Genomic DNA, 26,261 nt, shown 5'->3' with positions numbered 1-26,261 from the left:
GGAGAGATCCAGGGTTGACATTCTCTCCTGGTCCCCAGCCTGTCTGCGGCTGTGTGTGGCCTTAGGGAAGCCACTGTCTCCATTGTTCCTAATCTGGAGTGCAGTGAAAGGAGCTGTTGATCCCAGTGAGTATCCTTAGGAAAAGGTCCCAGGAGCCATTATTGTTCATTAGTTTCCAAAAGTGAGTTTACCAAGAACATTCCAGAAAGGGCTCTGGCACAAATGGATCCTGAGAGATTTATTTACCCCAAGATTACCTTAGGGACCAGCCAGTTCTCTATTCATAATAGCACCTGTCAAGGGTGTCAGGACCCAGTGGCTCAGCCCTGAGAATGACCAGGCTAGGCTGAAACGTCTCTGTGCAGACTGCCCCAGCATTCAATTATGATTTTCTCCATTTAATTTTCTTGTCTTTTAGGCTTGATCGTCTCATCTCTCAAAGAGCATTTTGCTGTTTAAAAAAAGCAATGATGTCAGACCGGGGGCATAACTCAATGGTAGAGTGCTTCTCTACCATGCACAAGTTTATTGTTTCAACCAGCCCTGTAGCAGAAAAAAAAAACAAACAAACAACCAAGCGACAGTGTCCGTTAATGAAAACTCATCTTATTCCTTGTTTTAAAGATAATGCCAGGGCCTGAACCATTTGTGAGGAAGTGGGGTGTGTATCACACTTACAACCACCTTCTAAGTAGGTGCCCTGACAGACCCTGCCCCAAGGGCACTAACTCTCTTCGTCCCAAACTACCCCTGCAGAGGACACTACACCGGGTCTTTCCAGGGCATGAGGAGAAAGACCCATTTGGGCATGTAACAGAGGGCTTGGTACCCGATAAGTCTGGAGAAGATGTGTCCACAGACCTGGTACCCCATTCTCTGAGAGTGGCTGCCAGGGCCCTTGCAGGTGAAAGCCACCATTGTGTCATCAGGAAGAACTGTGGAGACAAAGCTTCCCAGGGGTAAGAGGGAGGTTACAGCAGGACTATCACTGGGATGCCTTCTCTGGAAGCCAGTGTCATCCTAGAGAGCAGTGGTTCTCAACCTTCCTAATATTACCACCCTTGAATACAGTTCCTCATGTTTCTACCTCCCATAAGACTATTTCATCGCTAGTTCCTAACTGCAATTTCGCTACTGTTACGAATTTTAATGTAAATATCTGTGTTTTCCAAGTGTCTTACTTGACCCCACAGGTTGAGAACAGCTGCTATAGAGGAAGACGGCGGGATGTGGTTACCTTCCCCTCCTCCTCCAGAGTTTATCAAGTGTGATCAGCTTTCTGAGTCTCCTGGCCAATGCTGCTCAATGAAACTTGGTAAGAAGTACCAGGTGCGGATTGGGGATTTAGCTCAGTGGTAGAGCGCTTGCCTAGGAAGCTCAAGGCCCTGGGTTCAGTCCCCAGCTCCGGGGCGGGGGGGGGGGGGGGGGGGGGGAGAAGTACCAAGTGCGCACGTAGCGCTTCGGAAGCCACAAGCTTGAGGCTGGTGTGGCCTGCCTAATGAATTTCAGGCCAGCTAAGGCTGCATAGCAGGATCCTGGCTTGGGGATTAGGGGGAAGAGCCAGCTGAGACGAGGCAAAAGAACTGGCTGTCGAGCCCAACAACCTGAGCTCCGTCCCTAAGTCCCACACGGTTGGAAGGAAGGAGCTGACTCCTATAAGTTGTCCTCTGAACTCAACCTATGCACCACCCTTCTTCCCCCTACACACACACACACACACACACACGCGCGCCCGTGCACACACACACACACACACACACACACACACACACGTGACCGTTAGCTTTGAGGCAATATTTCTGTACTAGGGGAACATATGCTTACATGTTCTTCTGAGGGGCAACAGAACACCTTTAGTATGGTCTCTGGCACCTAGAGGTGCTGACAAGTATTAGCTCCCTGTTCCAGATCTTAGTGTCCCTGCAAGAGACACCAACTGCCACAGCAGGCATAGGCATCCAATGCCACACAGAGCACAGCTCGGTACAGACATTGGGCTCAAAAAAAATCCACTGATGACATTCCTCTAGCCCTGGCTTCCAGTATGTCACAGACAGAAAAGACAGTCCTTGGGGAGCCTGGGGTCCCAGTGGCACTGAAAGGGTCCCAGGCACAGGTTGTGGGGAACCAGACTCTGCATCAGTCAGAGGAGCAGAGAGCATTGCCCCAGAGCCCTGACCACCCTGTCTTCTCGATAGCCTGGGGGCCTTGCACTCAGGAAGCGGGGGTTGCAAGAGAAAGGGCTGGGACAGTCTATTTCCAGCATCCCGGGAGCATTGGATAGCCATGGTCCAGAGGCTCCAGTTTCTGCTGCCCTTTGCCCTCTGAGCCTGAAGCAGTGTCAACCAGGTTGTGTGTTACTGAAAAGCCTTTACCTTCCAACCTCCTGTCCCAGGGAGGTGCTGGAAGCACCAGACAGATCTTAATCTTAGTGGGCTGCATTAGAGATGTGTGTGTGTGTGTGTGTGTGTGTGTGTGCTCGTGTGCGCGTGTGCACATGCGTGCATGTGCGTGCATATGTGTGCACATGAGTATAGGTATGTTCATGTGTGTGTGTGTATGCATGCCTATTTGTGTGTGTGTGTGTGTGTGTGTGTGTGTGTGTGTGTGTGTTTAGAGAGCATGTGGCAGTTTGAGGACATTAGCTGTGGCACTATTCAGATGCTCGTGGGAGCCATAGGAACCAGGTAAATACCAGTCTCCCTGGAGTGACCACCACTGTCTCTTTGCTCTGCCCAGCTACAGGCATGAAAAGGAAAGAAACCGTACTAAAGGCACCCACTTCCCTTCAGAAGAGCAGAGGCTGGACCGGCTGGGAGCTCCACGGGCCCTAAGATCTCCCCTGCAATCCTGATTCCCCCTCCAGACTCAGCAGAGCCGCAGTTACAGCCTCTTCCATCCCCTTTTGACCCCTGACCCCAGCATTCTGAGAAGAATCTGTTTCTGAGGTCAGCACTAGTCAGGCACCTCCCATCTCCTACGCACCGCAAAGCCAGTGCCAATCACTGCCCCAGCCACCTAATGACCTCTGCAGACTGTCAGCTCCTAACTGGAGGCTTGGGAGAAGTGGACAGCCCTGTCTGAGCCTGAGGTTGAAACATCCTTCTCCTGCTGCTCACAGTGACCCTTCCCCTTCCCGCCATGGACCCAGGGTCAGAACTGCCCTATGAGGGAGGCTGTGTAGCCATTGGCTGTCACCCTCACCCTTCCCATTAAATAGCTGTCACTATAGCCATGCAGGTCACCTTAGCCACACTGGGTATCTGAATCTACAAGGTCCTGGGGAACCTAAATGAGGCACAGGAAGAGCATCCACAATGCAGCAGTCTTCTGGCCCCATGATGATATCCATGAGGGTCAGAGTACCACTGTCTCAAGGATGGAAACCTGGGATCGTTACCCTTCCTACCACATCCAGGTCCCAGGACACCACAGGGTGCTAGGTGCTTGGGGGACACGAATCAACCTGTTAACTGTTCAGGGTGTGTGGGAATCAGGGACAAGGACACAGTGCAGACCTGTCCGGACCTCACCTTTGGTGAGTTCAAGCATTAGTTTCCTTATTTAAAACATCATTAAAGCAGAATTCATAGGTGTTTCCAGTAGAGATAAATAGATTTGTATTCACACACACACACTCACGCACACACTCACACACAGACAGACAGACACACACACTCACGCACACACAGACACACAGACAGACAGACACACAGACACACACAAACCTTGAACATGAATATGAAACACATCTTTATTAAGGAAGCCAGAAAACATAGCCATGCCCTTCAGTAGCTAGTGCTCAGTGTGCTGGGCACCTAGTCCAGAGTCTAAACCCTGGTCCACTCTGGAATGGTGACCAAAGCCGACCCATCCTCAGCTGACCACCATGAGGCCAGCTGGGCTCAGGAGAACTTCTGCATCTGCCCTGTGATCCAGGGCAGGAAGAACTGCACACGTGCGTAGACCCCAGGGATGTCCTTCAGGGCACAGCCATAGCCCCAGCTCACCACTCCCACCAGGGTCCATGAGCCTGTCACATTGCAGACCAGAGGCCCACCTGAGTCACCCTAAAAGAAAAAGAAGCTCTGATGGGTACTAGTCCTGACGTGGGAATGGGTACAGAGAGGAGGAGATGAGCAGGACTCACATAGCAGGAGTCTCGGCCATGGCTGCCTGCGCATAACATGTCCTGTAGGATCAGTCTCTGGCCATGATTGGAGAGCCTGGTGGCGTTGCGATACAGCTTCTCACAAAGGGTGTTGTCCACTATCTTTACCTGCACCTGCTGCAGGCGGTAGGGAGGAGGCAGCGATTCTGAGAAGAGAGGTATGGCTGGCCGGTGGTCCATAGATTCCCCACCTATCCCACAATTCTGCTGCTCCACCTGGGGATACAGGGGAGGACTATCTCCAGCATAGCTCCCTTCCTGTCCAGGTCTGGGTCCCTCCCCGGTCTCAGCATCATCCCCCTGGGAAAGAATATGTAGATGCAAGCCTGAAGAGCCTGCGTCTACCTTTGAGTTCTATGACTTCTACACACGATTCTGTCTGCTTGCCAATCAAGAGCCAAAGAGACTGTTTTTTGCCTCTGATATTTTCTCCAAATTACATCATCATCATCATCATCATCATCATCATCATCATCATCATCATCATCATCATCATCATCGGAAAATAAGAAGCATCCATTCCACCTCAGAGGTGTAGATCCTGGGCCCAGCTGTCACTACCCTCAGGTACAGAGACTCTGACAGATGCTAGAAAAGCTTGGTGATGTAGCTAGTTAGTCATGCTTGTCAGCGACTCTCTTTGCTCTCTGGATCCTGCCCCCAGGCCATTGGTGCCACATACCAGGAATCCTCAGGTGGTTAGTTTGCTCCCATGGTTCAAATCCTTCCCCAATACTTACCGTGCATGCTCACTGAACCCCAGCCGGTCACCCAGCACACATCCTTCTTTGTGACCTCAAGAGACGCAGGGGACAGCTTGACTGGCTTGACGTTAGGAAAGGATCGTACGGACTGTGCCAGTTGGAGCAGAGCCACATCTGAACCCAGGCCAGAACGGACAAAGTCTGGGTGGATGATGACTCGACTCACTTTCAGGAGCTTCTCGCCCCCATAGAGGTACACCTGCCCAAGGTAGATCCGAAAGGCTGATGGGTCAGCATCGCTCCTGAGGTCAGAAAGAGGCTGTGACTACGGGAAAGTTCTCCACAGCCTACAGGGAAGTCTAATGCTATAGGGAAGTTCTCCACAGTCCTGGACAGAATCAACTAGAACCCAGGCTTTCTTGATTCACCCACATCCTACCCAACACTAGATAACAAAGAAACTCACTCATGAATACAGTGGGCGGCAGTCAGCACCCACTGTGGGTGGATGATGGAGCCTCCGCAGATGTGCACCCAGGAGGCCCAGTTGTATCTGTAGACCCTCAGGCTGACCTGCCATGGCCACTTCCCCTGTGGGGCACTATTGCCCCCCACGATGCCCACCAGCACATCCTCAGGCACAGATGCTGCAAGCAACAGGGAAGAAGGGTCAGGGGGGCCAGTGCTCAACCTGACACCCACACTGCAGCAGAACCGGTTGCATGCATTTCTCCATGATGCTGGGGAGAGATCTGTTTGGAACCTCTGTAGAATGGAGGAAGTGCATGGGGATATGGACTCACCTGGGATTCCAGCAATGGAGGACCCAAGAAAGATGAGGGTCAGACCCAGCTGGCTCAGCATCTGTTATTGAGACACAAAGGTGGGAAGTGAGAGGGGTCTGGGAGTAGCCCAGATGGGGATGGAGAAGGCTGGAGCCTCTGCAGGATTCTGGGCAAAGACAGAAGCATGGGGAAGAACGGAGGGGACTGGGCTTGCCCATGTTGGGATGGAGATGATTGAGATCCGGTTAGCGGCATCCGGGAAAAGAGGAGATGGTGGCCTTACCCTGCTGGGTCTCTGCAACTTCCTCCTGTTTAGGCCTCTCGGTCCCTTTATCCCCAAGACCCAGGAAGTAGGCAGGGGGCTTGGCCAGGCCTCTGCTAGGAGGAAGAGCTGGGAGGACAGAAGGATTTGACCTCTGAAAGGATGAGAGGGGGCTGTTGACCCATGCTCAATGACTGAAGCCCTTTGTCACCAAGGTTACATAGATAACACCATTGGCTTGCAGTAGCATCACCAGGGACATCAGGAAGAGGAGGGCTGTGACTCAGGCTGGTGTCTCAGAAGTACCAGGTATCCCAGGTGTTTTATGGGTGAGACAATCCCCCATCCATCCAGTGAACTCTGCGATACTGCAGAGCAGCCCCCTCATGCTGGGAACACACCGCCATCCCCAGCACATGTCACAGGGAGCTTCAGGCTCCCTCTGCCGGAGCTGCAGTGCCAGCACCATAGTGTCCTGGGGAGACTGCCCCCAGGACATTCTGTGAGTATATCCCCACCTCCATGGACATCTGAGCCCAGCGCTGGTCAGGCACACCCACAGCCTAGGCTTGTGGCTGCTGTAACTAACTTTACCATCAAATCTGAGAACAGACGCTACTTGGTGCCTACAATGCACCAAACCCAGCGCTCCTGTTTGTGAACCACATAGATGGTGCTTACCTGCAGCCATATCCTGGCTGCCAGAGTCTTTAGGGGGGTGAACGGCCCTGCAAGAATCCCAGGGGACCTCTGCACTCGAGGACAGGCCATGCACCTGTTCCACTCCTAGCTCTACAATGGATTTGCCACTCTAGAGTAAAGGGACACCTAGATAGTCAGATCTGGATGCTCTATGCTCCTGACAAGAACTCACAAGCCACCTGGGTCCCCTGCCCAGCCCAGCACGTCACAGTCAGGGAGACGTTTGACAGCATCTGTGGGCATTTCTGATTTAGAGCCTGTGAAGACACCACTGGTGCAAACACACACAAACACACGCATGTGCACATGTGCGCGCGCGCGCGCACACACACACACACACACACACACACACACACACACACACACACTGATGTCAGGGTGCAGCCAAACTCTGGGGCTCTCCCACTTCACATATCCACAGTGTCCCATTAAAGTAATCTCGGTCTGACCACAAACACCCATCTTGTGGCCAACACAAGGATGCCAGAGTAGCTTCTAGACGTCAGCTGAGAAATTGTCAGTAAGGCTCCCTGCAGTGTCCCTACTGTCCACATAAGAGGATCAGGACACCCACTGCCTCCCCTATAGGGGCTGTCAGAAGTGGCTCAGAGCCAAGCTGGGGGACTCACCTTGGCTCCAGAAATACCAGGTCTCTTTGAATAAGAACTAGCCACAGATGTGAGACCCTCCAAAAGATGTGGAAGTGACCAGGATTGTCCAGGACACAGGTAGAAGCAAGACAGAGGGTCACTACACCCCTGAGCAGGAGGAAGGGTTTATATGCTAAGTTGGACACAGTGACCCACAACTACGTCAAACCCGACGCCCTGAATCCCGGCTTCCTCAAACACTACTAGCATGTCCAACGTCAGCAAAAAGGCAAGGTGAGCCTCAGAACCTGACCGGAACTACTCAGATGGCTATCATAACAACAGAGTCAGGTCACCATTACCACATCCAGTGATGGGATCAGAAAGAACTGGCATAACTGTTAGCAAAGAGGCAAGAGACTGGCCAATGAGAGAGTCCTGACCAGGCCTGGGTTCAGGGATGCCGTTAGGAGGATGTGGCTACCCAGGGCTTCTGTTGCAAGAAGGGATGTTGGGCAGAGGCTGGGACAGGGGAACAGCACTGGGTTACCAGGGACTCAAAGCAAAGGATTCACCCAGGAGTAGTGGGAAAGCAAGGATATTTTCCAGGTGTCCCACTGCATCTCAGCCCCAGGGACAGAAAGAATGTAGGTCAGTGATAAACTTAGTACTGGGTAAGGTGCTTTTGAAAGATATGGATTGTCCATCCGGGGGATGAGGAGTTAGATGCGCCCCAGACAGGATGATGGTTAGGGAGGGGGCACCACCAAGTAATAAAGATAACAAGGGGGCTGGAGAGATGGCCCAGCCATTAAGATCGCTTGCTGCTCTTGCAGAAGTCCTGGGTTCATTCCAAGCGCCCATGTGAGCAGCTCAGAATCACCTGTAACTCCAGCTCCTGGGTTTCCAACACCTCTGGCATCTGGATACCTTCATATGTACAAATCTATACACAGACCATACACATAATTAAAAATAAAAAAATAAGCCTTATAAAATAAAAAGCAAACTTCCAAAATGGCACAGGTCCAGCTCCTTCCTCACCCTCCTGGCCCAAGACAAAAGCCTAGCAGATTAAAAGGTCTGGTGAGGGGCTGGGGATTTAGCTCAGTGGTAGAGCGCTTACCTAGGAAGCACAAGGCCCTGGGTTCGGTCCCCAGCTCCGAAAAAAAAAGAACCAAAAAAACAAAAAAAAAAAAAAAAAACAAACAAACAAAAAAAAAAGGTCTGGTGAGGCCTTTTTCTCCTGCCAGGAGAGCTCCTGTTCTGATAAGCTGAAGGTTTGTCTGATAGGGGGCATTGTTAATGAGAATTCCTGGGAAGAAGCTGTGTCTACAAAGATCAACCAACCAACCGACTGACTGACTGACTGACGGACTGACTGACTGACTGACTGACTTATTAAAATTACAGTGATGTAGGGAAGTTGGAATGTTGCAGGTCCAGAAGCTAATTATCTTATCTTGGACCAATTTTGGTCCCCAGAACAGCCTCCTTGCCCACCTCTATGTCTGAACTAGCATCCTGTGACTAATAGATAAAAATCTCTGGAATCCAGAGCTGGAGAGATGGTTCCATGGTTAAGAACACTGATTGTTTTTCCAGAGGACCCAGGTTCAATTCCCAGCACCCACTTGACAGCTCAGAACTGTCTGTGTAACTTCAGCTCCAGAGAATCCAATGCCCTCACACAGACACACATGCAGGCAAAACACCAATGCACGTAAAATGAAAATAAATAAACCATTAGAAAGAATCTTTGGGGCTGGAAAGCTCAGTTAAGAGCACTGGCTGCTCTTCCAGAGATCCCGAGTTCAATTCCCAGCAACCAGCAACCATATGGTGGCTCAAAACATCCGTAATGGGATTCGATGCCCTCTTCTGGTGTATCTGAAGACAGCGACAGTGTACTCACATACATAGAATAAATAAATCTTTATAAATAAAAGAAAAAGAATCTTTGAAGCCAGACCTTTAGTCCCAGCACTCAGGAGGCAGAGGCAGGTGAATCTCTATGGGTTCAAAGCCAGCCTGGTCTACAGATCAAGTCCAGGACAGCCCTCGCTACATAGAGAAACCCTGTCTTTAAAATAAAAACCCCAGCATCTTTGGAATCTATTAATTTAACAAGCCACTGACTTCCACCAACCCTCAACCCCAAATCTAAGAAAATCAGAAAAAAAAATCATCAGAAAAGCGCTGCAACCATTTCCCTGGTTTCCTCCCATCAGTGCTTTGGTGTGGTTGTTGTTTTTGTTTTCTTCTATTTTGTTTGTCTTTGGTTTTTCAAGACAGGATTTCTCTGTGTAGCCCAAGCTTTATATTCTGTCTCCTTGAAAGCAGGGTTTGAGAAAATAGCATTGAGCACAGGAGAAGGTATGGCTTATATCAGCCCCAAAACTGCTGGGGGGTTTCAAGAGTTGAGGGATTTCCAGAGGAATTTTGGTTATGAAGGAACTTGGCTGAACACTTCAGAGTTATTTGGCAGAACATCTAATCAGGGTGGAAATTGGGGTGTAGGGTGTGGAACATGTCAAATTCCTGAAAAGGGGTCAAGATCTGTTCAAATTTAAGTTTTACAGAAAATAGGAATCAATTTATTTTGACCTTGTAATAAGATGGCTTCTGATCTTAAGGTGGAGTCAGGCTGCTTCTTCACTTCACCTTCCCGTTGGTCCTTGGATGCTCCTAATCTAACAATAATGCCAATTCTAGGGCAGGCTTTGTCAATGTGGAAACTCTTTTGGGCAAATCTGAAGTTCTATTGAAGTATTTAGAACATCTACCTTGGGCCAGGAAAGGTTTGGAGCTCTCTTGAGCCACTGGGTTCTATCAGAGCAGTTGAAATAGAGAAACAAGGGCTTTGAGAATATTGTTTTGGGGTATCTGCCAAGGACAGCCGCAGACAGGGAATAGAAAGCGCCCAAGAGAGAGAGAGAGACGTGGGGTTGGGGATTTAGCTCAGTGGTAGAGCGCTTGCCTAGCAAGCGCAAGGCCCTGGGTTCGGTCCCCAGCTCCGAAAAAAAGAAAAAAAAAAGAAAGAAAGAAAGAGAGAGAGAGAGAGAGAGAGAGAGAGAGAGAGAGAGAGAGAGAGAGACGTGTGCTGCCATCAACACGGCTGGAAGGACAGTACCATCTACATGCTTCAACACAGAACATAGAGCCACAGAACCTGAAGTGTGTCCCGCTGGGTTTTAGTCTTGTTTTTGTCTCGTATTTCCGCAGTAGGCCCCCTTTCCTCTCTTTCGGAATGTGAGAGCCTTGCAGCACAGAGAGATGAAACATTTCTCCAAGGCCACAGAGTAAGGAAGGACTTGGGATCCAGTCTGCAATCTGAGCTCTGTCTCAGCCCTGGGCCCTCTACCATAACTTTTTGGGTGTGGCATTTAGATTGTGCATTATTCTTGTCAAGCAACTAAGCTATATCCCCAATCAGAAAAGAATATTTAAAAATAAAATAAAACTTGAACCCAGCAGTGGTGGCACAAGCCTTTAATCCCAGCACTTGGGAAGCAGAAGCAGGCAGATCTGGGTTGGAGGCCAGCAGAGTGAGTTCCAGGACAGCCAGGGATACAGAGAAACCCTGTATCAAAATAATAAAAACAAACAAACCAACAAATAAATCTATTCCTACGTCTTCTTTTTTTCTGCTATGTCTCTGTGCTTGTTAAGATGTCAGATGAGGGGGTTGGGGATTTAGCTCAGTGGTAGAGCGCTTGCCTAGCAAGCGCAAGGTCCTGGGTTCAGTCCCCAGCTCTGAAAAAAAAAAAAAAGATGTCAGATGAGCTACCTGTGAATTTATTGAAAGACAAACAGTGACAGCTTGCTTAATGTATGACCATCCTGTGAAATTGCTTGTGATTTCACTGCATTTGGAAAGTAAGTCTGAGATTCAGGGACAGGATCTTTGTAGTGTGCCTTCTATCTTCTTTGACATTTATTAGAAAAAAAAGAGAATGAGACAGAGACAGAGAGAGGAAGAGAGAGAGAGAGAGAGAGAGAGAGAGAGAGAGAGAGAGAGAGAGAGAGAGAGATCCAGGTACATGCTTTCTCTGTCGTTTGTTCTATGGAGTTTTAATGGCTGCACTTCCCTAAAACTACCTAACCTTAAGCACTTTGACCTATTAACTGGTTTTAAAATGTAACTGTGCTTGTATGTCTGGTCCTCTTCTGCAAGATAATTATGTTTTAAGTGATACAGAGTAACCAAATTCCTATTTCTAAAGCAACAAGACAGTTTTGTTTTATTTTGTTGGGGGAGGGGTCTCACAATGTAGCCTTGGCTATGTTGGGACTCACTTTGTAGACTAGGCTGGTCCCAAACTAACAGAGATCCATCTGCCTCGGCCAACTAAGTTCTGGGATCAAAGGTACACACCATACCCAGCCACAAGATGGTTTTTGGTTTCCTTTTAAGATTTTATTTCCTGGGGTTGAAGAGATAGCTCAGTGGTTAAGAGCACTGACTGCTCTTCCAGAGGTACTGAGTTCAATTTCCAGCAACCACATGGTGGCTCACAGCAGTTTGTAATGGGATCTAATGCCGTCTCCTGGTCTGTCTGAGGACAGCAACAGTGTATGCATATACATAAATAAATCTTTTTAAAAAGATTTTATTTCCTTTTATGAGTATGACCGTTTTGCCTGTATGGTATAGTAACTCCTGAAGACCAGAAGACAATATCAGATCCCCTAAACTAGAGCTACCAATGATTGTGTTAAGTCCAAAGCAAGCCTCCAAGATGGCAGTGCTGGTGACAGTGCCCTAAACAGAAGGACTCTGACCCGGGAAACTCAGCATCCCTCAGGAATCGCAGATGGTGGGTTCTGTTTACCAGGAAAGCCACCCTTCCTTCGTCCACTCTGAAGGTCAACTACCTCCAGAAGGGGCATCCAGTCCCTGATTAACGCAGACAGCCTGGACCGTCTAAGGTCCCACGCCCACTCCCAGTCTGTTCTGGCCTGTGCCTCTCCTCCCACCACTACCTGCCCTCTTTCATTGACAAGGCTCCCCCACCCCACCCCACTGCTGCCACCACTCCCCCAGCTGCTGTTCTCAGCTGCTGAGAGGCAGCCCGGCAGTTTGATTCCCCAAATACACTTTTCTTTCTACTCAGGGAGTGGTCCAGTTTGGTGGTTTCACTGTGCCCTTATGCAAAATTATGATCTGCAAGTATTAGCATTCAAGCCAGTGTCCTCCAGAAGAGAAGCCAGTGCTCTCAACCACTGAGCCATCCCCACAGCCCCTACACAATGTTCTTAAAGAAGTTGTTTGGTGCTCTGTTGTAAATTTAAGACAAGAGTGGATGTTCCTTTCAAATAAGTTATGTTGCGTTTCTTTTTTAAAAAAAACTCATTTATTCATTTTATGTATATGAGTGCACTGTCGCTGTCTTCAGACACATCAGAAGAGGGCATTGGACCCCATTACAGATGGTTGTGAGCCACCATGTAGTTGCTGGAATTGAACTCAGGACCTCTGGAAGAACAGTCAGTGCTCTTAACCGCTGAACCATCTCTCCAGCCCATGTTGTGTTTTCTAATGTCTTTGTTTCAGACTTTTAGCTTTGGGGAAATGTCTTAAAGTCGAGATCTATTTAAAGCTTACCTGTGGTGAAGTCTTTAAGTGCTTTGTAAGCAGTCATTATCGGATGACTTTTAGTACCTTTAATGCCCTATGTATCTGACTAGAAACATGTTTAGCTATTTCTAAACTTTATATATTATGCAAATTTTCCAATGTTGTTGCTCAAGGAGAAATGCTGAAGCAGGTCAGAACCAGCTGGAGCCATGGGTACAGGAGATTGGAGCATGCCTTGCTTCCCTTTGTTAGAAAGTAAGTTCAGGACCTGGAGAGATGGCTCAGTGGTTAAGAGCACTGACTGCTCTTCTAGAAGTCCTGAGTTCAAAACCTAGCAACTACATGGTGGCTCACACCATCTGTAATGGGATCCGATGCCCTCTTCTGGTGTGTCTGAAGATAGCAACAGTGTACTCACATACACAAAATAAATAAAATCTTTAAAAAAAAGAATGAAAGTTCAGAACAGAGACCACCATGTCTACTGAAGTGTGAGCACACAGGGACAAGAAGGGTGGTTGGCTTTTAGTCTAGTTCACACGGGGACTGTCTCTTTTTCCCATTGCCTAGTGTCCAACTTCACAGTCTTTCATGATTGGCTAGTTTTAAAAGAATCAGCACAAAGGAAGGAAGAAAGGGGGAGAGAATTGGCCCTTTTAGGGTTTTGATGTAAACAAACATTCCACCAAGTTGGGGAATCAAGACATTTGCATAAATGGAGGAGTAAATAAAAATATTTTAATTCCTTATCATAAACACAAGTTTTATGGTATTTAATTAAAAGGTGAGTATTTAACGATTCCTACACATTTGATTGTGTGTCAAGTGACTAGTGCAAGCTAACTTCACTACGGATTTTATACAAGGAAGCCACGTGACGGTACCTGGGTGAACAAAGCAGTTTGAGGGTATAGTGGATTGCAGAGAGCTAACATGGAAAGCCTCTGGGTCCACCAACCTGTACCTAACTTTGCGCTTTTAAAGAAACAACTGATAAAAATGATGGAGTCTTGTCATGCTGTACTGGGTTTTCCTCCAGCTCTTGGCTCCTGAAACTACCTGCCTGACTCCTGCTTCAAAGGCTAATGGTAGGAATCACAGAGGCCTGATAATAATTTTCAAGATAACTTTACCACTGTTGATTTGTTTTTGTTGAGCCTTAGAAGTAAACTGTTAACGTTCTACAGAGGTCCAGCTTCTGATGAAGGAACATGAAGAACATTATTGAGATGCCAGGGTGTTACCCACCCGATTAGCAGAGTGGTGTCAGGTAGACTGACCTAAGAATCATTCCGTCTCTTCCTCCCTTGCAAGTTTATTAGAATTAACTCCTTGGGCTGGAGAGATAACTCAGTGGTTAAGAGCACTGTCTGCTCTTCCAGAGGTCCTGAGTTCAATTCCCAGCAACCACATGGTGGCTCACAACCATCTGTAATGAGATCTGGTGCCCTCTTCTGGCCTGCAGGCGTACATGCAGGCAGAACACTGTATACATAATAAATAAATCTAAAAAAAACAAAACAAAAAAAAAAAAAACAAAAAACTCCTTGATGCCTGTCACTTACATTCCCCACCCCCACCAATGTGTGACTCAGGCTAACCAGGACAGATCTTTCCTAGCCGTCATGGGACAATGACAGACTACCAGACGGCTAATCAGCACTGTCTTTAGAGACTATTGTTCAGACACAAGGGGGAAAGTTGTTAGAACTAAAATCAAGCCACACGGGTCTTGGCAATGCTTGCCTGTAACCCCAGCACTTGGAAGCTAAAACAGGAGGTTGTAAGTTTGAAGCCAAGCCTAGGCTTCTTGAAAAGACGCTGTCTCAAATCAATGAGATGGAGTTAGTTGCTAGTGGGGGCCTTTCCAAAAGTAACTAAAAGCCAAGACGTTATGAAATATGCATTTTGCTTACTATGTCTCATAGATATGTCCCAAGACTGAGGTGCTAAAACCAAAAGCAGAGAATTATAGCTGGCCTTGGAGACTCTGAGTCCACCCGTTCCATAGCCATGCCCATGCCTCAAAGACCACTCCGACCACCTTCATTTTCTGTCAGCTTATTGAGACAAATACAGTCACACAGCAGCCCAACCCCACACTGGGGTTTCCTGGGCATTCTTGTCAGCATGGAAAGACAGACCAGGGAGGAAGGCAGGGCAAGGAAGGGTCCAGAAAGGAAAGAACAGAAGAGTCAAGAACCTGTCTCCGATAATGAGCATCAGCCCGTAGACATGTCTACTGGATGTGCTGGTGGAGCCAGGTTAAGGAGCTCCGGACTCTCGGGAAGACTGATGGCAAATCATTGCTGCAATCTATCCCCTTGCTGACCACACCCGCCTGTATCCACTTGTTGCAGACCAAGGAACCCCCAGAGTCACCCTGCAGAAAGAGGGGCAGTCCTATCAGAGGCAAAGCATTAGGAAACTCCCAAGTCCAGCCTCCCTTGAAGGGGGGGGCATCTAGAGCAGGAGTGGGAAGGTCACATATGGGCCCCGGTGACTCACAAAACAGAGGCCTTGGCCTAAGGTGCCAACACATAGCACGTCCTCAAAGATGACCTCATTTTTGCATTTGTCAAGCATTTTCTTCCTATAGGCCTGCTTACAGGTCTTGTTATCCTGAATTGGGATCTTCACCTCATAGAGTTGATAGGGAGGTAGCAGAGGCACTGGAGGAGGAGTGAAGGAGTCAGGAAGAAACAGGGGAGAGAAGCATGTCCCCAACAGATTCACTTCATGCCAGTCACACAGGCCCTGACCTCACTGCTTTGGCCTGGAGCAAATCAGAAACCCCATTTCCCCACACGTCCTAGATGGGACCATGGTCCGAAGCTATCTTTACAGACATAGCCTTCCATGTTAAATGAGTTTAGAGTCTTTAAAAGGGGTTAGAGAGCCCCTCCAAATTCACGCCCACCTAGGACTTCAGAATGTGACTTCGTTTAAAGATAAATTACTTATGTGTGTTATTACTTACGTTAAACATTAGATTGTTCTGAGGCAGGCACAGGGACAGAGGCTTATAACCCTAATCCTTAAGGCTGAAGCAGGAGGTTCAAGTCAGCCACCTCCACCCAAGTGAGCTTATCTTGGATTTGGGATGGGATCTAACTCCTATTCTAAGAGTTCTCAGAAGAGAGCACAGAGGGGACAGCCACGTGGAAACACATCAGAGACTAGTGACAGCTACAAGTGATGGTATGTGGGGCTGGAGAAACTGCAGGGACAAGGACCATGTCCAGGAGCCTGTGCTGGAAATGTGGCCGCAGACACTCAGAGAAGAGCACTCACTGGCATTGCTTGTACTCTGGGTCTATGGCTGCATGGTGCACGGCTACGACGTATACAAGACATAGTTCTGTGTGCACCTGGAGACTGGGTTCCCCAGAGGCCCCAGATCACAGGAAGAAATGATGCTCCTCTAGGTGGGTATCCCATCCCTCCACTATGGGGATAGAGCCAAAAAAATCAGCAGGACCTTCAAACCAGGGCAACCCAGGACGGTTCTGCCTTGGCTACTTGCTGTCCGTGAGATCCGAAAATGGCCCCTGACTTTTGTGAGCATTTCATTGGTGGCCAAGAAGCCTGCCCAACAGTCCAGTGTAGCATCTGAGTCAGAGGAGAGCCTTGCTTCTCCCCATGTGTTTCCATGCTGCTAGCTAGCCCTCGGGGAGGAAAATGGAGGGAGAGACTGGGCAATGTCCCCTCGTCTCTCCTTTCCGCCACAGCTAGGCTTACCATTTTGGAGACGGTTGCCCCAGCCAGCCAGCCAACACTGGTCAGTTGAGTTGAAGGCTGAGCTGTCTTTTGGTAGAGAGACTGAGCTGACATGTGTGGATGTGAGCAGGAGGGCAGTCAACTGCATCAGGGCCACATCAAACCTCTCATTAAACTGGTTCTCGTCAGGGTAGAAGATGATCCTACGGACGTTCAGAAGTTCCTGTTCCTTGTAGAGGTATACTTCCCCCACCTGGACCCGGTATAAGGCTGGGTCGGCGTCCTGGCTGTGGGAGGACACACCCTAGGTGTCTCAGAGGCAGCTGGTTGGGGGTAGTGTACTGTCTACATTCTACCCAGCAGATGCCTCCCCAAACCCCCAGTGGTGTCTCACCTTTAGATGCAGTGGACAGCAGTCAAAATCCATTGAGGATGAATGGAGCCCCCATAGATGTGCACCCAGGAGCTTGCCTTGTAATTGTAGATTCTCAGGCTGACCTGCCATGGCCACCTCCCCAGAGGGGTACGGTGATCCCCCACAATGCCCACTGGCTTGCTTCTGAAGACAGATACTAAAAGCATTGTGGACAAGTCAGAGAACAAGGGCCAACCTCCTGTTACCCCAACCCTGGACCAGATGTTGACACCCAGTGCTCAGGTAAGCCCTAAGAGTGAGACAGCTGGGGGGTGGGGGGCCGAGGGAGGCAGGATAGAGTTCCTGATGCAAAGCGCTAACTGAGGTGAGCCAGGATTTACCAGAGGCCATGAACACAGAGCTTTCCAGGCAGGAGAGAGCCAGGAGCCAAGTACTGCAGCTCATCCCACTCTGTGTCCTCCCCCCCTCCAACACCTCTCTGTCCTCCTGGAAAAAAAAAACTGGTCTGGGCTTGGTGGAATTTTCCTAAAACCAAGACAACATTCAAAATATGGGCCTCTGTTCTGGACCCAGAGTGCTCCTGACAGGGACTCACAAGCCACCTGAGTCCCATGCCCAGCCCAGCACTTCTCAGTCAGGGGAGACCTCTGACAGCATCTGTGAGTATTTCTGTTTTGGAGCCTGTGAAGACACTGATGGTACACACACACACACACACACACACACACACACACACACACACACACGGCAGAGGTCAGGGGTGTTGCGAAACTCTAGGGCTCTACCACTTCACATATCCACAGTGTCCCCTTAAAATAATCCCACAAACACCCATCTTGTGGCCAACACAAGGATGCCAGAGTAGCTTCTAGACCTCAGCTGAGAAGTTGTCAGTAAGGCTCCCTGCAGTGTCCCTACTGTCCACATAGGAGGATCAGGACACCCTCGGTCCCCTCCATAGGGACTGTCAGAGGTGGCACAGAGCCAAACTGGGGACTCACCTTGGCTCCAGAAATATCAGGTTCTCTCCTATGAGAACCACTTACAGGATGTTTGTGAGACACCCCCCCCTCTAAACAGGTAGTTGTGTCCAGATCACCTTTGGCACAGTTCTTTTGGAGACTCGGTGACAGAGTATATCTTGGGTGGGAGCAAGACAGACGATTCTTACAACCCTGGGCAAAAGGAAGGGTTTATATGCTAAACTAGATAAAAGTGACCCACAGCTACCTGGAGTGAAGGCTGGCTTTTCCAAACACCATTAGCATGTCAAACGTCAGCAAAAAGACAACCAGAGCATCAGAACCTGGCAGGAAATGTATAGATGACTATCTTAGTGACTTTGGTTTTGCTGTAGCCTTGGTACCTGTGTCAGGGTCACCAACCTGACAAGGTGGAAGTGAAGGCCAACATGGACCTGGTCAGGGGAGCTAGGTGTCCTTTTACATGGTAGAACATGGTCTTTTGAACAAATCTTCATCAGATTATCTGTGGCTGATCGCAAGAGGCTATCTCTATAATCAGTTGTTGTCTGTTGACAATCCCTCAGAGAAGAGGGAGTAGAGACCGTCTCTGGATCCCTGCCTGGGAGCCAATCATTCTGGGGCTGAAGAAGTAGCTGCAATTGTCAAAGAGAGAGCAGTGCCACTGAAGTAAAGTTTCCCATGATTCTTTGGGACAATCGGACTGTGCTTCCTCAGGATCAGCACACAGAAGCTGTCGAGGGGGAGCAGGCTCCACGGTGAGCTGCTTAAACTTGGCAGGGTTGTAAGCATCGTTCTGGTGGTACTGGTTTTGAGGGCATGAAAAATCCAAGACAAGATCATGGAGGGCAACTGAGGCTTGACAGCTTGTGGCAGGGTCAAATCCCTGCAAAGATGTGCTGAGAAGACACAGGTCAAGGTGAACCCTGAGGGGCAGCACAGGCTCCTCCACGGACTGAAGATACTCTCACACTTGAGAGGCCTTGGAGGCTTTTGGAGTAGGACCTATCTTATGTCCTACTAAGAGATGAGACTTTGGAGACATGGAAAGTTGTGGCTTAAAATGACATATTTGGGTGTCGAGCTGACAAGGGGAGAATTGTGCCGGTTAGTTTTGTCAATGTGACTGGCCTAGTCGGTGTTCTGTTGTCGTAAACAGACACCATGACCGTGACGACTCTTATAAAGGACAGCATGTAACAGGGTCTGGCTCACAGTCTCAGAGGTTTAGTTCACTGTCGTCGTGGTGGAGAGCATGGTGGCACGCAGGCGGACCTGGCACTGGAAAAGCGATCGAGAGCTCTCCATCTGGCTCCAGATGCACAGGCAGTAGGAAGAAAGAGACTCTGGGTTTGGAATTGGCTTTTCGAAGCCTCAAAGCCCACCCACATGGACATGTTTCCTCCAACAAGGCCATACCTCCCATTCTTTTCAAATTGTGCCACTACCTGGTGACTGGGCCCTCAAATATAATAGCCTACGGGGCCGTTCTTACTCAAACCACCATGGGGACACCACTTAGAAGCACCTGGAAGAGAGTTCTTAAGAGGAATTATCTAGATCAGGTTGGTCTGTGGGCATGTCTGGGAGGTGTTGCTTTGATGTTAACTGGTGTAGGAAGCCCCGGCCCACTGTGGGGGGCACTATTCCCTAGGCAGAGGCTCCTGAACTTTTTTTTTTTTTGGTTCTTTTTTTTCGGAGCTGGGGACCGAACCCAGGGCCTTGCGCTTCCTAGGTAAGCGCTCTACCACTGAGCTAAATCCCCAGCCCTGCTCCTGAACTTTTAAGAGAGGAGCCATCTTGCTGAGGACGAGAACAAGGGTGTGAATGGCCATCCATGTTGTTACTCTCTCTGCTCTTGGCTGTGGGTGTGATGCCTTGTGCTCTTGCACGGACTTCTCTGCAATAGCGAACTGTGGCCTGGAGTTGTGAGCCAAGGAAACCATTTCTGCTCAAAGGTGCTCTGTCGGGATCTTAGCACCAAAAATGAAACTAGAACAGCCTCGTTTTCCCCGTTTTTTTGAGACAGGGTTTCTCTGTGTAGCCCTGGCTGTCCTGGAACTCACTCTGTAGACCAGGCTGGCCTCCAACTCAACGATTCAGCTGCCTCTGCCTCTTGGGTGTTGGATTAAAGGCATGAGCCACCACTGCAAGACTCCTAGAACAGCCATTTTTTAATGCCGTTCTGCACTAATTACACATGCCCTCTGGATCTGGGAGGTGCTAGAGGCTTAGGGAGTTCGGTAGAGAAGGACATCGATTCTGGAACCACCCATCAGCCCCACGCTGGGTGAAGACTTTCTGCTGCTGCTTTAGGGTCACCCATGCTCTAAGCAAGCCCAGTGAACTAACAGTTTCCCTGGGGTGAACTTTAGCAGAACCACACTTTGGAGGAGGGAAAAGACATTGCTTAAATCTCTCCAGGGAAGGAATGGTTAACAAGTGACCTCCCCAGGGTCCCAGGGCCAATGATATTCCTGAGACCACTTGAACAGAGCTGAGCCCGGCCTTGGTTTTTCTTAACATTTGTCTGGTTTTAGGGGGGTGGGGGACTATGTTTTCTTGAGAGCCTTGAGGATCCTTAGCAAACACCCACAGCTGAGCTCTCCCCGAAGCCTTGGAGTGAGGACATTGTTTTAATCCTACCCGAAACCCAGCTTATGTGAGGGGATGTGAATGTCAGGAGAGGCTGGCCTGCTGAGGGAAGGGCTAGGAACGGAATTCTTAGCCGCAGTCCCCCAGTGATGCTCTACAGTGCTCCTGCGTTGGTAGATGTGTCCCAGGGTCACTGTGCTGTAGTCAGCAAGTTCTAGGCCACATACGGCTTTTAAAAGAAAAAGAAAAAGCACTTTGATATATCTGAAATATGTGTTTGAGTTGTGTGAGGCTTGGGAGCTTACTTTGGTTGGTCCAGATGGCTGCACGTCTTACCAGGTCTCTCCGGTTTTTTCCTTTGCACACCAGCCACGGGCATGCGAACCTGGGTTTACCTCGTGTTTTGTTTTGTTTTGTTTTGTTTTTGTTTTTGTTTTCACACAGGATGCGAGATTTATAACAAAACATGATTTGGTGGGGTTCAGGACAGGACAGTGGAGACCCACAAGAGTGGGTTTGTGGTTCTCCTGCCACATGTCCAGGATACATACCACAACTGGGAATATATTTTACCCCATAGCCATCAGAGATAAGCCAATTCTCAGCTACTCTGTCACCAAATTCACTGGCGTTAAACCTGGTGAAAACCCCAGGACATTGAGGTGCGCTCTGTCCAGTAGCCAGGGAACTTGAAGTTGACTCTACACAGGGCCTCCCTCACATGTTCCTTAGTCTGCAGTTTTGTTCAGATGGACATGAGGAGCTGGCCAGTGCGAACCCTGGCTACCGTGCCCTGAGACTTCCCAAAGCCGCCTGCCTGGAGCCTAGCTTGGTCACAACATTCAGATCAGATGTTAATAGCCACCAGAAAACTGTCACCCAGTTCCCTCAGGGCAACCCACAGAGGTGCTAAGCTGCACACAGTCCCAAAAGAGGCAGCTGTTTGCACCCCTTTCACTCTAGATCCCCGAGAGGAAAGAAATGCAGTTGGTTTAATTGGCCTCAGGATCGTTATAGTTTTGAGGCAGGATCTCTATGGACCAGGCTTAGCCTTGAACTCACAGCCACTCTTCCCTCTGAAATCCTTGAATGCTAGGGTTATACGTATGACCCACCATACATGATTCCATCGGGGTACTTTTCAAAGCCCTGAATTGATTAGTTAACTCATCCAGGTTTCTGGTGCACCCCCTTCCTCCAGAAGGCCGTGGCAATTTCTGGTTTTTGCCTTCCGAGACTCCAAACTCCATGGAGAGCTATTTGCTTAAACGGCCAAACTGCTGCCTTTGTTTGGCTCCCACACAGGCACAGTATAAAACCAGACCAGTGATTGCTGCTTCCTGGCTGGCAAGATACTGCCTTACAGAGCCACTTCTGTGCAGGACCCACGAGGGCAGAAAGGTGATTTGTATAAATCTGCTGACAAACTGCTGATGACGAGCGTTTGTGAGCTTTAATGGAAGAAAGCAATTTTCCTTTGCAGATATTGGAGCAGACACAGTTGTTGACGGCATACTGTCCTGAAGTCCGAAAATGAAACCGCGGCAGCGAGAATGGACCATCGTGGATGCTTGGGTTTGCTTGTTTGTTTTTGTTACTGTTTTTCTTTCAGAGCCACTGTAGGCACCTAAACTTTGAAAATATTTTTGTTCTTTGACTTGTGACGGAGACACCTTTTTGTCCCCAAAGCAGCCCACTTTCTTTCATCTTTAAATAAGGTGCTTATGAGGAGAGGATGGACAGGGATGTGGCTGAGTTAGTGGTACTTGCCCAGCATGCGAGTAGCCCTAAGTTCTACCCCTAGCCCTATATAGTCTGGGCCTAGTGTCAGTCTGTGTTTCTAAACACTATAGAGGCAGAGCAGGAAGATCAGAAATTCAACGTCATCCCCAGTCGGCTGCAGGCCAGCCTGGGCTACCTGTGATCCCATCACAAGACAGACGGGATGGGGAGATGACACAGCATTGAGAGCGTGCATACACTGCCCTTCCGAGTGGTTGGTTTCCTAGCACCCACACGGTGGCTCCCAGCCCTCTGTCTCTAGTCGCTGAGGGTCTCACACCATCTTTTGGCCTCTGTGTACCAGGCATGTGATACACATATATAATTCAGACAAAACACTTATACACATAAAATGAAGTAAAAATCTGAAAGAAAGAAAGATGCTTTGAATGAATGCTGAATACAGCTTAGCACTTTGGATTCCCCCACATTTTTGTTCCAACAAAGTACACTTTACCCAAGGAGCTGCTGGCCTCTCTTCTTTTGTTTGTGTGGGGCTGAAGACTAAACCCGGGGTCTTCTCCATGATAGACAAGTGTTCCATCCCCAGTCCTAAGGGTTTTCTTGTCAAGTACTGTTGCCCTCTTCATTCCTGTTTTGAGACAGGGTCTCACATAGTCTTGGATTTGATAGCCAAAGATGACTTTGAACTTCTGAAGCACCCTCTGGAGTGCTGGCATCACAGGTGTGCACTGCAGTGCTCAGGATTGAACCCACGGCAAGCACTCTGAGCTCCATCCCCAGCCCACCATTGCATTTTATAACCAAAGGTTAGTTCTCCTGTAATTAGTAATCTAATGAAAACTTTCTACCTCCAGAAGCCTGCAGTAAAAAATTTAAAGTCATCTGGGTGTGGCAGCTCATGATTTAATCCCAGTATTCTTGAGGCAGTGGCAGGAAGATGGCTATGAGTTCAAGACCAGCCCAGTCTTTGTAGTGAGTTCCAGGCCAGCCAGTACCACACAATGAGACCCTGTATCAAAACAAACAACCACATCCATATTGTTGTGCTTCTCAGAAATCTCTGTTAGTGTTTTACTGGGGTTTCCATGAACACCTGGTGCCAATGTCCCCATTTGTGGCCACCTTCCTCTGATACACATAATTCTATGTCCTTGCACTCAATTGATTAAGTTCTTCCGTTAAATCTTTCATTCAAGCATTGGAGATGCTGACTCATACCTACAAATCCAGCATTTAAAAGGACATTGACCTCGAGACCACTCTGAGCTATAGAGAGAGGGAGAACTTGCTTCAAAAACAAAAAATCTTACTCTTGTTTTATTGTGTATTTTTCTACGTGATTTTTAGTATCTTTAGCTGGAATGCTCTTCTTCTCTGGTTTCTTGTCTAACTGGTAGTTGCCAGTGTCAAGAAGTTCTGTTTATCTAGTGTGTTGATCTTGTACTGGCAATGACTTCTGCAGACAGCTTCCTCCTGCCACCCTGGGTCTCCAACAGTGGCCGTAGTCAATCCCAGGCAAGCTGTGTGGACTGCCGCTTGGTCTGCCAATGTGGAGGGTGAATCGCCTCTCTTTCTTGGGCTCTTTATGCCTCTTATTTATTTCCCAGCCACCCTGCTGCCCAGATACTCGTGCTGCCAAAAGCAGGGAGGCAGCTGCTATCATCTGCCTTCACCTTCCAGGTTTCCACAGTCCACCCTCAAACAGCACGTTTGCTGTGGGCTTTGGTGAGATCCCACACATTCACCAAGAGTTTCGTCATGATGGGTGGTGGAAGGCTTGGGCTGGGGCGATAGCTCAGCTGATAAAGCGTCTGCCTTGAAAGCATGAGGAACCGAGTTTGCTGTTTGTATTCCTGGTTGGGGATTATGGAGACAGAAAAATCTCTAAGGCCTGCTGGACAGTCTAACTTAATCAATGAATTCCAGGCCAGTGAAAGACCTGTCTCAAAACACAAGATGGACAGCACCTAAGGAACAACAGCTGTGTTTGTCCTCTGACCTCCACATGCTGGTGCACACACACACACACACACACACACACACACACACTCCTCACACTCACACAGAGACAGACAGAAATAAAGATAGACACAGAGAGAGAGAGATGCATACACACACACACATACACACACACACAAACTCACACAGTCACAGACAGACACACACTCATACACAGACACACAGACACACACACAAACTCACACAGTCACAGACAGACACACACTCATACACAGACACACAGACACACACACAAACTCACACAGTCACAGACAGACACACACTCATACACAGACACACAGACACACACACACACACAAACTCACACAGTCACAGACAGACACACACTCATACACAGACACACAGACACACACACACACACAAACTCACACAGTCACAGACAGACACACACTCATACACAGACACACAGACACACACACACACAAACTCACACAGTCACAGACACACACACACTCATACACAGACACACAGACACACACACACACAAACTCACACAGTCACAGACAAACACACACTCACACACAGACACACAGACACAGAGACACACACATACTCCTCACACACACACACACACACACACACACACACACACGCACATCTAAAATCATACAGTGCTAATGGTGGGAGTGGTGGTGGACTCCTTTAATCCAAGCACTCATGCAGGTCTCTATTAGTCTAAGACCAGCTTGGTCTATGTAGTGAGTTCCAGGTCAGCCTGGGCTACACAGTGAGATTCTGTCTCAAATAATAATAACAGTTGTTTTCAGTTTATTATTTCTGGCAGCTTTGCTGAAATGTGATTTCCACATACCATTCACCCACTTAGAGAATGTAGTCTGATCCATCAGGACAATGCATGCCTGCAATCCTAACACTTACACTCGGGAGGCTAAGGCATGAGGAGTGCTTAGAGTTCAAGGCCAGCCTGGGCTACAGAGACCCTGTCTCAAAAACAAAACACGAAGAGTGTAGTTGTATGGGTTTCAGCCCATGCCTGGAGTGTAAGCCATCCCCGCACCCCGTGTTAGAGCATTCTCTCACTCTGAAAAAACACCTGCCCTTTAACGCTCACCTCCTGTCCCAGCTCCCCTACCCAACCCCAGAGCAGCCACCAGCCTACTCTCGGTGGATTTCCTTCTCCAGGGAGATCAGACAGTGTGGTCCCTCCTGACCAACTTCGTTAACTCACTTGACAGAGAACTGCTTCCTATTTGGTCCCTGGCCATCTCAGGAACCCTGATGACTCTCTGACTCAACTTGTAGCTTGGAGACTTCCCAGTTCAGTCCCCTGAGGTCGCTCCACCCAGCACTGTGGATATGGTGGCTTATGCACACCAGGTCTTTCAATCTGTTGGTCTGAAGCTAGGTGTCCTGGGGTAGATTTTGAAGAGGACCCATCTACTGGCTCACAGGTGTACCTTCCCCCTGTCCCTACGTGTCAGATGGACAAGTCAGCTCTCCGGGGTCCCTGTTATAATCCTAATGTTTCGGACTCGAGATTAGAACGTCATGACTCCTGACAAAGCCTCCATCAGTGGCAAGAGGGGGGCTGTTTTCCCAGGTCCTGGAAGAACTTGCCTCCTCTGATGACATCCAGCTGGGATGAGATGTGGGGAGACATAAGGACCTCAAGGCGCATGCAGAAGATTTCAGAGCATGGTGGGTAGATACAAGCACTTGGGATCTGTAGCCATAGCTTGGTGGTAGAGCTCTTGCTTACCATTCACTAAGCACGGGTGTAACCACATAACGGGGTGTGGTAGTGCATATCTATGATCCCTGTAATTCTAGCACTTAGGAAACAGGAGGGCCAGAAGTTCAAGGTGATCCTCAGCTATTTTATAAGTTCCAGGCCAGTCTGGTCTATATATGACCCTCTGTCAAAAAAACAAAAATGGGCAGGCTGAAGAGATGATGGCTCAGCGGTTAAGAGCACTGGCTGCTCTTCCAGAGGTCCTGAGTTCAAATCCCAGCAACCACATGGTGGCTCACAACCATCTGTAATGGGATCCGATGCCCTCTTCTGG

The 26,261-nt window shown here is 48.8% G+C and overlaps 1 protein-coding gene, 1 non-coding gene and 1 pseudogene across 3 annotated transcripts; all 3 read right to left on the bottom strand.

The window, feature by feature from the left end:
- Positions 1-3,736: 3,736 nt before the first annotated feature.
- Prss29 (serine protease 29) lies at positions 3,737-7,460 on the bottom strand. Of its 2 annotated transcripts, none has more exons than XM_017597837.2 (6): positions 7,254-7,460; positions 5,679-5,739; positions 5,342-5,522; positions 4,912-5,177; positions 4,151-4,317; positions 3,737-4,070 (listed from the first exon to the last, which is right to left on the bottom strand). In XM_017597837.2, exons 2-6 carry the CDS (start codon positions 5,737-5,739, stop codon positions 3,906-3,908), a joined length of 840 nt encoding a protein of 279 aa, XP_017453326.1. In that variant the 5' UTR covers positions 7,254-7,460; the 3' UTR covers positions 3,737-3,905. The 2 variants fall into 2 exon arrangements, with proteins under 2 accessions (XP_017453326.1, XP_017453327.1); XM_017597838.3 differs by lacking the exon at positions 7,254-7,460 and adding an exon at positions 5,944-6,224.
- Positions 7,461-15,034: 7,574 nt separating this feature from the next.
- On the bottom strand, positions 15,035-17,335 carry Prss28l-ps1 (protease, serine 28 like, pseudogene 1; annotated as a pseudogene).
- Positions 17,336-21,339: 4,004 nt separating this feature from the next.
- Positions 21,340-21,475, bottom strand: LOC120095389 (small nucleolar RNA SNORA70). Its single transcript, XR_005490865.1, has one exon. It is a non-coding gene; the product is annotated as a small nucleolar RNA SNORA70 (small nucleolar RNA).
- Between the last annotated feature and the right edge of the window lie 4,786 nt (positions 21,476-26,261).

Source organism: Rattus norvegicus, chromosome 10 (assembly GCF_036323735.1).
Source record: "Rattus norvegicus strain BN/NHsdMcwi chromosome 10, GRCr8, whole genome shotgun sequence".
NCBI classification, from domain to species: Eukaryota; Metazoa; Chordata; class Mammalia; order Rodentia; family Muridae; genus Rattus; species Rattus norvegicus.
The sequence above is the reverse complement of the archived record's forward strand: the minus strand, read 5'-3'. Positions and strand labels throughout refer to the sequence as shown.